The sequence below is a fragment of the Pyrgilauda ruficollis genome, unplaced genomic scaffold (genome assembly GCF_017590135.1).
Source record: "Pyrgilauda ruficollis isolate IOZ18807 unplaced genomic scaffold, ASM1759013v1 scaffold48, whole genome shotgun sequence".
NCBI classification, from domain to species: Eukaryota; Metazoa; Chordata; class Aves; order Passeriformes; family Passeridae; genus Pyrgilauda; species Pyrgilauda ruficollis.
Genome location: NW_024526377.1, coordinates 4,955,066 through 4,969,192, shown reverse-complemented (window position 1 = coordinate 4,969,192; position 14,127 = coordinate 4,955,066). Strand labels below are relative to the sequence as shown.

At 40.4% G+C, this 14,127-nt stretch overlaps 1 protein-coding gene across 1 annotated transcript in view; it reads right to left on the bottom strand.

The window, feature by feature from the left end:
* Window positions 1-14,127, bottom strand: part of LOC121359883 (thyroglobulin-like) — a 131,485-nt gene that overhangs the window by 19,568 nt on the left and 97,790 nt on the right. The window contains exons 34-35 of the mRNA XM_041479149.1: window positions 10,340-10,507; window positions 1,344-1,525 (exon numbers count right to left, since the gene is read on the bottom strand). Coding sequence (XP_041335083.1) covers window positions 1,344-1,525; window positions 10,340-10,507 — 350 coding nt within the window. The remainder of the gene's footprint in view (window positions 1-1,343; window positions 1,526-10,339; window positions 10,508-14,127) is intronic.

Here is a 14,127-nt window from a genome sequence, read left to right as displayed (position 1 = left end):
GTGTGAGTTGATAAATGACACTAAGCTCAGCCCACAAACCTCTGGCTTGTTTCCTCTGTGACCTCAGTGCACCAGCACACCTGGACCACCCAGAAATTACTGTCTTTTTTTTGAATCAGATGTTTCCCAGAGAATCTTGGCTCCTGTTCCTCTCCTGCTCCCTAAGGCTCTCCCAGAGCAACATTCTGCAACTCTGATGGAGGAATAAAAGGAAAATCCTGTCTCTGAGGTGTTGTGGAGAGGCTCACAGTGGGACAGAAAACACTGAGAATGCAGATACCAGGAGCCTGTAGCTATGTCTCAGTTCAGAACACAGGTGGAACATCTTGGACAGGCCCATTAGGATTCAAGTCACCAGTTTATAAGCTACATCACATTAGAAAAGTAGAGTTTTCACAATTAATCTGCTCATACAGCAGAAACAGGAATAGGGAAATAATTTTTTGATTAATTTCTGGAAAATCTGTTCCACTTACACATCCAGTCCCTAAATTTGCTCAGAGACAGAAAACAGAAAGTTTTCAACTTCCACCTCCCAAAGGTCCATGCAATGTTTCAATGCAAAGGATGGGAGTGCATTTACTGCAGGCAAGTTGCTCATTCCTCTGCTGACATGCATGAGGTGCTGGAGCCTGTCCAGAGCAGGGCAATGGACTGGGCAAGGGGCTGGAGCACAAGTCTGCTGAGGAGCAGCTGAAGGAGCTGGGGGTCTTTAGCCTGGAGAAAAAAAGGCTCAAGGGGAACTTTATTGCTCTTCACAACTGCTTGAAAGGAGGTTGTAGTGAGGTGAGGATTAGTTTCTTCTCCAAAGTAACAAGCAAGAGGAAATGGCTTCAAGTCATGCCTGACATTGTGAATAAATGTATTTTGCAGGTTTCATAATTAAAAAAAAATTATTGTAATTGCTGAAGTAAAAGTTTTCAAATTTGACCATCAAGAAAAAGTATCTGACTGTATAATTAGGGGACTGGGAATAAAAGGCAGACTATTAATTCTACTGTCACAGGGATGAGTCAACTCAAGGAACTGTTGATGCACAGTGTGCAAGCAACCCAGACATCTATGACATGAAAATGCAAAAAGAAGCATTAGTACTCTGAACTCAATATCCAGTTCTAGAACGACATGTCAAACTTTTTACAAGGCACAAAAATCAGTTCAATTTCTGTTTACCAATGACATTGGAAACCTCAGAGAAAATGAAATCATATTGCCCATTTTCTGTTCATTTACATAAGAATTTCTCAAGGTTTTTTTTCAAGAATATAAGTACACACTTTAGATAAGCAAAACAAGCCTTGCTCAACTCCAATCACACAGTTGTACTAGGATGACTTTCTTACCGGGTGGCGTTTTCCAACGCCCTGGAAAAGGATGAATAATCATCAGTTGAGTGTTCCAGGGAGTAATACCATGTAGCTGCATCTTCAATGAATGAGTTGGACTCTTCTCCTCCTAGAGAATTTTGCAGAGCCTGATAAAACGCTGTTTTGCTGTTGGCTCTTCCTTGACTTTCTTCAAATTTCTGAGAAAAAAGTGCATACATGGAATTCAGAAACAAAACCAAAAGATAATTTTTTTAGGAACAATGTAGGCTCAGATCTCCCTCTGCTGGAACAAGTCCTCTCTGCTGTGATCTCTGATTCCTAAGGGATTGAGTAGGAGACAGTCTTACTTTTGTTTTCCCAAAATTGTCACCAATGAGAAATATTGGCTTCTTCTGGACACACTATACTAGAGAAACACCGACCTAGTAGGTCCAAATCATAGGTACCAAGCTGTGCCAATGGATCTCTAATAGTACAGAAATCTTCTCATAGAAGGGGTTCCCAGGGACAGCCCTCCACTGCACGCGTGGCCAGTGCTGCCTTTCTGATGATCTCCATGAAGGAAAACTAGAGGGGAGAGAGGGAGTTACTGCTTCTTTCCTTTGAAAATTCCAGAAAGCAAACATGTTGTGTAGGCCATTTCATGGCTATGTCACTATGTCACTCTGCCTCTTCTGAGAACACCTACAAAGGAATACGGCTGCTCCAAGTTCCACATTTAGGGCCCTTCTGGAATAATATCAGCCTTAGACCTAGAAGAGAAATTCCACTCCTTCAAATCCCAATGCAGGGAATAGCTATGATCTTCAAACTTCATAACCCTTAGGGCCTTTCAGAGAAACCAACAGGGAAATGCCCTTTTTTCTGAGATCTGTGACCTTTCCTAACATAAAGGCAAGTTCCCCAGAGCAAAGTGCCCATGCCACAGGGACCACCTTCTATGCCAAACTGTGTATCGAAACATATTTTTACCAAAGCTAAAGACTGCTGGAATTTTTCAACACATCTTTCTTTGAGGAAGTTTTTTATGTTATCAACTGAAACTTTTCACTTTTAAAAAAACTTATTTCAATTTCAGAAACAGAACAACTTCATGAAAAAAGAAAAATCTACCCCAAACTTTTCTGTGCATCAAGTCTTTTCTAAAGAGGGCACTATACAGGTGGATGTTGGTTGAAACTTGGATAAGAACCCCTGAGAAAAAGATCTAACAAACCACCTCTATTATTTTGGGCAGTCAGTCTGATGCAAACTAGGCCAGAGTCTGCCCAGTTTAGTTACTGTAGATGCTTTACCTAATATATTATTTTGATGGCCCACAGCTGGTTTTCATCGTGCTGCTAGAAGATCTTTCCACAACCCTATACAGAAAGTACAGATGGAATTATACCTTTTCAGTAGAGTCACAGAAATTAAAGATGGAAAAAAAGTTCCCATGTGCTGAGGGTGAGGTTTGTGCTTGGTATTCTAACACTCTGTGCATTTTGAATAAGTGACTTTAAGGGATTTGAAAACTCTACCAAGTATCCCAAGGTCCAAGAAGATCCTGGCAATTTGCCTTGTATTTTTAATAGAGTCTTCTTTTGCTGGATTTGACCCATGCAATGTGAAAGAGTCATGTGGTGCCAGCTTTAGTAATAAAGCTGTACTCCAAAAAAGATGGGGAGTTCACTCCTGACACGTCACCTCATGTGCACAAATGCCACATATGAAACTGCACAGCACTCCTGCCTGCAAAACCATTCAGCTTAAAACCAGCAAGGACACATATTCTTCTGCAGGAAATAGAAATGTTCACTGAAGACCTGACTGCCAGTTCACTGAATTCCAAAGCAATTTTTCCATAACAGCTTTGGCACACATCACTTTGGGTTCCTACCAACCAGCAGAAGGATTGCTTTGTTTAATTAAGAATCTCTCATTTGAAGACTGGGGTAAGCAGTTGTGGGTAAGAAAAGACACTTTTCTGTAGCAGAGCAAAATCCAATCTCTTGTGTATAAATCAACCCATACAAGCAACTTTCATGAAGTACTTTCATTTTGTTGGCTTTTTAAAAGGGATTTATTAACTTGTTCTACTCTTGTCATGGATACTTAAACCAGACTGAAACAAAGTGAAAAAAACTTAGGGTATTGATTATGTAACCTAGGAACTTATCCATCACTCTCTCATAAATGGTCAAGTATCAAATAAAGGTTATGGTTGAAAACCACAGAGAAGGAGGTGGATCATCATACACCAACATATGGTTAAGATGACAAACTCCCTGCCAAATGTTTTTGTAAATGCCAAAAATTGGTGAAAATTAGGTTTAATGAATGATTTTTTGAATTAAAAAAAAAAATTAAAACCAAAATAATTTGGTAGTCATTAAATACAGAAAGATCAGTTCAGGACAGGAAGTCCCTGAGCTGTAAAGTGCTAGAGGTTTGGGGAGCTTTTACCAGAAGTATCAGATTTGCTTGCCCTAATCTTAAAAGCAGCCTCTTTTAACCACTGCTGAAAACAGCATTTTGTTCTGAACAGCCCTTTGATCTGACTCCGTGTGGTCAGCCTTGGGTATTTAATGTCAGAAGTCAAGGAGAAGAGGCAGAAGGCTGGCTTGGCTGGAGAGGGATCTTCTCTCAGAAATAAGGCAAAAAAGGAAGGTGTAGGCCCAGCTGAAGCAAGGTCAGGTGTCATGGGAAGAACACAGAAATGCTGCTTGCAACTCTAAGGAGAGAATTCATTTAGCCAAAGCTCAAGTGAGGTGAAGCTGCCAGAAATGTGAGGGGCAAAGAAAGTTTTTTTCAAAAATGCAGTGTAGAAATAACATGGACCCTTTCCAGAATAAAAATGGTCACTTTCCTCACAGGGACATGGACAAAGCAGAGATGTTCAATACATTCCTTGCCTCTGTCTTCAACACTGATGATGGACCATGAGGGCCTCAGTGCCCTGAGCTGGAAGACCATGACTGTGAGAATGACCATCTCACAGTTGACTGAAATTGTGTGGGATCTGCTGCTACAGCTGGATCCCTACAACTCTACAGGACCTGGTAGGATTCAGCTGAGAATCCTCAATGAGCTGGCTCATGTCATTCCAAAGCCTCTCTCAATAATTTTTGACCAGTCTTGGGAATCAGGAGAGGCCCCAGTTAACTGGAAGTTGGTGAACATTGTCCCAGTTTTCAAGAAGGACAAGGAGGATCTGGGAAACTACAGGCCTGTCAATCTCACTTCAGTGCCTGGTAGCGTTATGGAGAAGATTATTCTGGGATGTATTGAAAAACACCTGAAAGACAGCACAGTCATTGGTCTCAGTCAGCACAGCTTCATGAGGGGAAAATCCTGCATATTAATCCATTTATGACAAGGCAGCCCACTTAGCTGATCTGGGAAAGCCAGTAGATGTAATCTCTTTGGATTTCAGCAAAGCTTTTGATACTGTGTCTCACAATTCTTCTGGACAAAATGTTCAGCTTTCACCTGAATGCCTGATACACGACTAGTGAGCAACTGAGTCATGGGTCAGGCACCAAGAGGGGTATGGAATGGGGTGACAGCAGGCCGGTGACTGGTCCCTAGTGGGGTCCCACAGGGCTCTGTTCTCCACCCAGCTCTTTTCAGCATCTTCATTAATGACCTGAGCACAGAACTCGAAGGAAGTTTGCCAATGACACTAAACTGCCAGGGCAAGGGAGGGGCTTGTCCTGATTTGCTCTGCACTGGGGTGGCCTCACCTCCAGGACTTTGTGCAGTTTTGGGTACCACAATATAAAACAGACATTAAGCTCCTAAAGAGCATTCAGAGAAGGGTCACAAAGATGGTGAAGGGTCTGGAGGGGAAGGCATATGAGGAGCAGCTGAGGTCACTTGGTATCTTCAGCCTGGAGAAAAGGAGACTGAGGGGAGGAGACCTCATTGCAGATACAATTTCCTTGTGAGGGGAAGTGGACAGACAGGCACTGATCTTTCACTCTTGTGAACAGTGACAGGACTCAAGGGAATGACCTGAAGTTGTGTCAGGGGAGGATTAGGTTAAATGTCAGGGAAAGGTTCTTCACCCAGAGGGTGGCTGGGCATTGGAACAGGCTCCCCAGGGAAGTGGTCACAGCACTAAGCCTGTGTCCAAGGGTGAGGTCCTCCTGCTTTGCTCCCGCTCTGCTTTTGCTTTTTGCTTCTGTTAGTTTAGTGAAGCGGTCCAGATTTTTCCCTGGACTGTTTTTTCCCTTCCCTTCTTGAAACCATTCAAACCTGCTCCGGACTGGGACCTGGGAAACACCGAGAGTTTACATCTTGTGGCTGCAGCAGCCATCCCCAGCGCCGGAGGGAGCAACAACAGAGCGACCACTCCCAGGAAAGACTTTCTGAATTTGTCATCCTTTTCAGATCGGTGAAAGTGTTGTCATCTGGTATTGTTCATTTTGTGTGCTTGGGGTGTTTTGCTTGTTAAATAAACAGGCTCTTTCCACTTCTCTCCAAGGAATCCTTCCCAAACCGGTGGGGGAAAGGGGCTGTGTGGGTTTGCTTTCTGGGGTGGCCTATGCACAGGTTCCTGTGGTCTTCAAAATGCCCCGAAAACTCTGCAATTTTCAGAGTTTTCTCAGCAATAATTTATGATATTGTGGGGCCGTCAAGTTGTGTTGACTCAGATGAAAAAGGGCTCAACAGGCAGAGATGGATGATAAACAGAACTAGAATTTGTAAGATGGTAAGAATTTTCACCCCTCAAACAGCACTAAAATAGCACAACCTGAAACAATTTCTCAAGCATTGCTTTGGCTACAGTATAATTTAAACATCTGACTTAAACATGATAGCCAAAACCAAAGCAATATGTTCAAAATAAAATTCATTAAACATGAAAAAGACAAAATATTTTAACTTCTCAGAAACTGATTCAATTCAACCGATTTTCCATGTCCAACATATGTTCCCATTAGAAAATATATGACCAAGGAACAATTTTCAAATCATAGTAGATACAACAGCTGCTACCAGATTAACAGAAACAGCTGCACATCATGTAAAATAATTTACATTTTGCTAACCTTTAAAGAAGCATTAAGAATTGGCTCAGAGTTATAGTCAGGTTTTCTAAGTAATTATTTAAGAAAATGTTTAAAGGCAGCACATTGATTCCTTTCTACTCTTCTGATGATTCAAAAACATCATAAACATTACCTAAATAATAAGATAAATACTGCTTACTGTTCCTGTTGCTGCAGGATAGCTTATGGAGCATATGAGTAAAACTGGCCCAGTGTTTTACTTAAAAAGAAATTGCAGCAGTAGGTAGACCAAATATTTACATATTCCAAGGGGCAAAATGTACTTTTTTAACAAACTGAAACAGTGATAATGCTAACAGTGTATGTAAAGATCTTAGGCCTTAAATGGCTTTTGAGAAACACTATCACAAAAGATGGTGAAAGACCTGCCACCGTTCAGCAGAGTCTTCCAAGATTCCTAACGAGTTTCAATATGAAGAGTTCAGCCCATTCTCCTCACTCATGGCATTTATGGAGACACTTCTCCCTGGTCATTACAACAAATATACACATATCTATCTCCTGTTGTATATTGCTGAATACCTTTTTCCATAAAGAAATTAAGTGACTGTAATAATTTGCAGGATGGTAGTACTGTCTGCACAGATTTGTTTGCTTACATGAGGTAAATAAACTAGATTTCTATCTACCCACTCCCCTATGTTCTGGATTTGGGTCCTGCATCCAACTAGATTGAACTAAGCAGGGAAAGAAAAAGAAACAAAACACATGAAATACAACCTCAGTCTTTCCTTGCCATGTGGAGATTACATAGTAGGTGCTTAACATATGGAGCACACAGACTGGGCTATACTGACCTCCATGCAGATAGAGATAAACACAGACATAGAGCAGCATGAGTGAATCCATAAATTTAATGCCATTAGGTCCTCCCACCTGAGCATCACATATAGGCCAGGAATAAAATTTTGTCCACTTGGGAATTGAAATCAACATTTTTAGAGGTTTCTGCTCAGCTGCCTTAATCTATGACTGCTCAAAGCTAATATTCCCTGAAGGTGTGCCATGGGAATTGCAGTGAATGGGTTCAGGCTTAACCAGTCCATATGTCACATAACAGTGCATTATGGTACCACTTGCCATTCCCTTAACAAACTCTGCTTTGTTTCTCACTTAGTTTTAACCTTATGATTGCTGCACTGGGGATGAGTAGGAAGTGCTCCAGGAAGTGATGGATCTGGCTCAGTTCACATGAATAAGCATTTCAGTGAATGCCATAAAATGGACTTTACATGAGCATACTCTCTTGCTGCAAACATCGAGACCTCAGCCTTAAATTGTAAGCAAATTGAACATAAATGCTTTGCTAGCACATAAGTGGTGCCTTCTGTCTTTCTGTTTCATTTTTCATAGCAAAGACCTTAATAGGCACAAGCACAGTGCTGCAGTGGGAATAGAGAGACACCCAGAGCAACCCAAGGCCAGTAAGATCCCACAGAACAACACGGTGCCAACTGGATTTTCCATCTTCTGGTCTGGTTGCATCCTAGAGTTTCACTCTCACTTCTGTGTGAAGAGTGCAAAGAGTTTATAACACTTGCATGCAACTTCAGTCTAAGGCAGATTTGCATCATGTCTCAAGCTTGCTTACATCCAAATGGCTCAAAGTGTCTCCTTACCATTTACAGGATCAGTACTAAGAGAAATCAGGATTCACAGAACCAGTCCTTGACAGGATTGCCCAGCACAGTTATTCCCAGGAACTGGTGGAGCAAGTCAGTAGGGGTTAGATGTTTTTACCCCTCACTCTTTGCACTGTCTACACTGACAACAACCATCCTAAAGATGAAAATTAGGACTTTGCCAATTCCATGCACTTGCTAGAGTACCTTTCAGCTGTGTTTGTCCACTGAAATAGGACTTTGCCAATTCCATGCACTTGCTAGAGTACCTTTCAGCTGTGTTTGTCCACTGAAATAGGACTTTGCCAATTCCATAGGCTTGCCAGAGCACCTTTTAGCTGTGTTTGTCTACTGAAATACATCCATAGATCTCTCTGCAGAGCAGGACCACAGCCATAGGTGAATTTTCAACCCAGGGAGGTTTGCTTCCCTCTTTTTAGAACAGATTAAATACTTTGGGTGTAGTCAAAGGCAAACTAGTAATTATGCCTTCATTTCCCAAGTGCTGTTCAGTGCTCTATCAGCTAAGCCTTCCCACACTGCTTAGTACCAGTAAAACCAGCTTTGGCTATTCCTAGAGAGTTGCAAGTGAGATTTACCTCAAAGGAACCCTTAACATTAATTATGTAGATGATTGGGATACAGGGTGGATTGTCTCAAATTCTTCTTTGAGGTCTATTGTGGAGAGAGGACATTTAGCACAGGTTAAAGATCTCTTATGACATTTTTGACAGAGGAAATGGGGTACAGACTTCCAAGTAACAACCACCATCTGCACTAGATTTTGTAACTGTAGCTAAATACGTCTGTGGCTTATTCAGGACTTCATAATCAGATTCACTGCAACCATACATGGTCATGGCTAGAACACAGAAATGCTGCTGAGGACCTGGAGATTGCATCTTCCTAAGTAGCTCAGTGATGAAAGGACCATTACAGTTTCCCAACAATTAATACCCTAACAGTGTCTACAAGGGAGAAATCAGGAAAATTCAACCTTGCAGCAGATCTTTAAGAAAACAACCCAGACAGGAATACAGACTGGTCAAAGCATTCATATTCCCTCAAATCCTAAAAGCCTGAAGCCACAGGAAAATAGAAATAGAGGGAAATTTAAAACAAAAATCATCAGTAGATACGACCCTTTCTTATGGTTGAGTTGCACCAACTTACTGAGTTCCCTTCCAATCTTATTTTCTGCAAGCCTTTAAATAAAAAAGATATTTCCAGTTTAATTTTTGGACAGGCAACATTTTTCTACTGAACTCTCAGTTGGAAGTGTTTTTTCTTTTCTTTTCAATCTGATAGTGCTGGGATTTAGCTCTTATTGTGCCTTTCATCAACACCATGATTTGTTGCAAAATTTTTAATACAACATGGAATTTCATCTCAATTTTGCAGACAACTGTCATATGCAGAAGTAGTGGTAAAGGAAAGAATTTCACTTCCTAGTCTTCATCACAGGACTTGTAATGAGGTCACTGAGGTTTATTACATGTCAGAGGCTCTGGATCATTATCTGCAGGCCTCCAGCATCACACAATATCTTCTGTACCTTTCTGCTACGACTTTTTCTTTAAATTGATTACAAAAGAGAAAAAGAAATGGAAAAAGAGCAGGAAAGTTCTGATAGAGAGTAAACAAGTAATATGAACTTTAATTCAGGTGGGTCATTAATTCTGAATTCCATTGGTCTATGTGCTATTGGCTACCAGCAAAGAGAAGATGGGACTGACATTTCAATGCCTTCTAAGAGGTGAAATTTTGCAACAATCCTGTTGCAAGATAACAACAGACAGTACAACATGGATACAATTATTTTTGTTTTCATCAGTTTCTGTCCAGAAACCTTAGGCCACAATCAGGCCAGTACTGTTCCTTATAACAGTCCATACTCAGAATCATCTTTACAAGAAAATGTACTTCTAGGAGACAACAGAGAAAAAGGTTGCTAAAAAAAACCTCAAAATGGTGGTTTAATCCTGCTGCACAGTGAAGAAATTTATAGTTAAGTTGCTTTCATCTTTGTGAGATACTACTGAGATTGAAATATAAATAGGCTTTTAAAGACAGTAGGACATAAATGCTAAATCACTTCTGGTCTCTTACGATTTTGTATCTCCCACAGAAATATTAATCAACACATATTATTATGCTATTAGTTGTCCTGACCAAGACTGGCTGGAGAAGGACAATGCATTTGCGTATTTCTGTGAAGCATAATTCACAACCTGTAGAAATCAAAAAGCATCTCTCCAGGCTGCATGTGATTACAGTCATTACTTTAATCACAGTGATGCCATCAGTTCATTAACAGTGAGTGTCTTCCTACCTTAATTGCCTTGGCTCTGCTGATGAGGCCATCTTGTTGAGCACTTCCAATGAGCAGATCTACTTTCCGAAGCCAAGGACGCTGCAGGGCTTTAGCCAAAGGTTCTCGGAGGTAAATTCCATCTATCACTGGACCCCAGTACTGGAATGGGCCACTAATAGCTAGCAGCTATGTTGGGAGAAAAGAAAAAAAAAAGAGCAAGAGTTGTGCAGTTAATTCAGCTTACCCTTTAAATTCTATTTTATTTATGTTTAATTCAACTGATTGATTCCTTTCAAGTGAACAAGTGACCAGGTAATATAAGTGCAAACTCATCATTGGCAAAAACAATGATTTTGCTGACAGTTTCAGTAGGTGAAACAAACTGAAGAGGCAAAGAGAAATGATGGTCTTATAAAAATGTTGTTTTAAACTAGGGATTGACTTCATGCTGGTCCTCATCGAAAAATTTATTGCAGGTGGGTGTTTTAATTTGTGGGTAAAGGATCCATCTCTAGATTTATTTATACTGCAGCTTTCACAAGCCTCCCACTTCAAATACTGAACACTGACATCCCATCCTGCTTCATTTTCTGCATAAGTTCTGTTATTAAAGCTGCAGACCATGTTCTGTTATTAAAGCTGCAGACATTTGACTCTCCTCTAGAGTAACACCCAGGGGTAGGCAAGAGGGAACTGAAAGAAGGGAAAAAACAATTTTTAGATTTATTTCAGAAGACATGATTAAAGCAGTGTAAAAGGAATTTAGTCTAAAGGAGAATCAAATTGTGAGTATTCATAGCTCAGAGCTGGATGTCATGGACAACAACTTCCTTCCACCAAAAATAGTCCAGTTCCTCTTTCACAAGGATTCAGACTAAATTATTTTTTAAGGTTTCTCTCCCACAGTTTTGTGTGAATGGAAACTTTTTGATTTCTTGTCAATGGCATATGCTTTGCTATGTTGTACCTTAGTTTGAGCATCATTGAGGACACGAGCAGGCAACTGGCGAAGGCAGGCTACAATTTCCTCACTGGTGGATGAAGGGCATCCCACATCTTCAGCCAGGGCTTCTGCCTGGGTCTGTGCCCTCCTGGTAGTAATTATAGATGCTGGAGAAAAAGCTGAGCCTCCCTAGAAAAAAAACCCACCATATCCATCAATATATTTTGTCAGAACACCTGGTTCCCTGGTGCAGGTACAAAAGATGAGAAGAAAAATCTTTCCACCTGCAGAACGTAAAACCTTGGCTTTTAAATTAAAATAAGTGAGTTCTAAAGATCAAAGCAAAGGGGTGAAGGGTCAGTTAGGCTGTTTCCAGCTCTGCCACAGTTAATTTGGAAGAGTTCTATGTATGTTTATTATGTCTCTAACCAAATGACAAATCTTTCTGAAAACTTTGGTGGAAAGAGAAACATTGAGACAGGAGCAGATATAAAGAAGGTGCTGTGAGGCACATGAAGAAATGGAGAGCCCATTTTACAAGAGGAGACTAAATAGAGTTTTATCATAGCTCTGACAAACTAAGTATGTTAATGTAAGGACAGAGAGCAGGTCCATAAAGATGTGATGTCCATAAAGAAAAGCTATTTCTACCTTGGGACTATGCTGGTACAAGGACAAACGAGCACTAAGTATTCACACTGAGTGTAAATCAGCTTCGGCTGGAAACCAAAGATAACTAGCACAGGGAGCAGTGAAGGTCTGGAAGGGCTGTGAACTGAGGAAGTAGGAACAAAAGACTAAAGAACACTGCAGAAGATTAACCAGAGCATGAAGATCAAAACCAGAGCACAGGCTACAGTCCAGTCTCTACCCCAGACTCTTTGTATTCTTGTTACAGCTGTGCCAACACAGCAAATGTTCTTAGCAAGAAAGAACGGCACAACATTTTTGAGTAAACATGAAAACTAGTTGTTGCAAATGCAGAAAAATTAGTTTAAATCTGATAAGAACTGACCTAGAACAGAAAGGTTGGAATAGCTCTGACATGGTTCAAATGACTAATTTCCAAACATTTGCATCAGTTTACTGATAATAGCTGCTAAAATTAGCTCTGTGCTCTAAAAAACCCCACAACCCAGATGCATGATATGAAAGACCCCGATCTATTGAACTGATTAACATACTTAGTGAATTTGCTCAAAGCATAACTACAAGTCTTGAAAATCAAGTTAAAAAGAAACAAAAACCAAACAGCAAATCTTCAAATTGAAATTGTCTCAAACCTTGGAGCCCAAAGAACTCTGTGAAGCCCTGGCCAGCACCCATGAGATTTTTTATATTTCAAACAAGCAGAGACATTGATACTAATGGGATACCATTGCTCACAACTGGAGAAACTGACTTCCAAAAATAGTGAGAAAGAGGTAATTTGGGTTTGGGTGTAGAGACAATCCTTTTAGTTCACTGCATGCAGAATTTCCAGTAATACTACCCTCCTGAAAGATTTCTCTTCTTTTTTAATAGATCTGGAAAACAAGCACTGTTATTAGCTTAATTATTGAGATGAAAATGGTTCCAGATAAGCAAAGGAAAAACCTATTTTTTTAATCTGGGCCACTGTAAGAGCCATCTTGAGTTTTAAGAGTGGAAGAACTAAAGAAGAAGAAATAAACACCACTTGGTCTTATTCTTCACTTCAGCACTCAATTTAGATGAGAACTCAAGTGAGCAATGGGTTTTATTCTCTCACAGGATTTGCAGTGGCATATTTTGTGTTTGTAAGGCATGATATTTGCCAGCTGCTGACTAGGTGCACTGACTCAGCTGGTCATGAGAGAGAAAGAAACATATCTTTGATGAGAGTATCTTGTCTGTGGGTTGGTTCCCAGCACATGGAGTGAGAACCATGTATTTTAACCTGACCTTTGGAAGAGCATGGTCATCAGAGTTATGATGAGTGAGACTAGAAAAGGGATAACACATCATGAGAGCTTCCCTCAGAAAAGGAGCTTCCTTGCATTTCATGAGGAGTAAGGAATTATGAGCCCCCTTAATACAGCTGAAAAATTAAATCCAAGGCTGCACAATATTTACCCACTAATCTGGCAAACATATTCTTCCACATCAGATCTGAACATGCTCAGCATGGTTTGTCAAGTATCCAGTACCTCCAAATGGCATTCATTTAAAACAAAGCAAAACAAAATCATAACTCCAAAAGTTTCACAAATTTTGAAAGTGTCAGTTTCTGTGGAAATTCTGAAGTTGCCCTATTAAAAGGCCAAGTTTGGTAGGGAAAGAGTACTGAAATCAGATGATATATGGATCCAAAAACTCACTGTGACCAAGCAAAGCATCCTTGTGTATGCTTGATTTTGAACATGTTTCCTTCTGGAGATTTTAAAAGCTGGCAAAGTTTCACTGTCTCAAATATCTACAACCTGAAAGATTGCCCTGAGTTCATGTACTGAGTAAAACAAAGACTGCAAAAGGTTCTGAATAGAAGCGTCCCCCAAGTTCTCTACAGCAGGGGCAGAACTAAAAGCTTGGGCAGGCAAATCTTCATGTCACAGCAGAGATGTGTATGGGCTGGCAGAAGATACAGTCAATGAGTAAAATAAAACCCCCAAACTTCTGCAAATACATTTCTGAGGGGAGAAGAGCTTGATGGAGCCTCTGGCTGTGAATATTTTCTTTTCTTTCTGTGAGTGGTTAGAAAAGGTTTATTTGCTCTTTATTCTGTACTTTTTCTTCTATTTTCCACGTAAATGGCCACTTCCTCAGTTTGCTATTTTTGGTAACACCCATATTCAGGAATCAAGTCTTGCATCTGGGGTTTGAAAGAGACCAAATATTAGGGCTT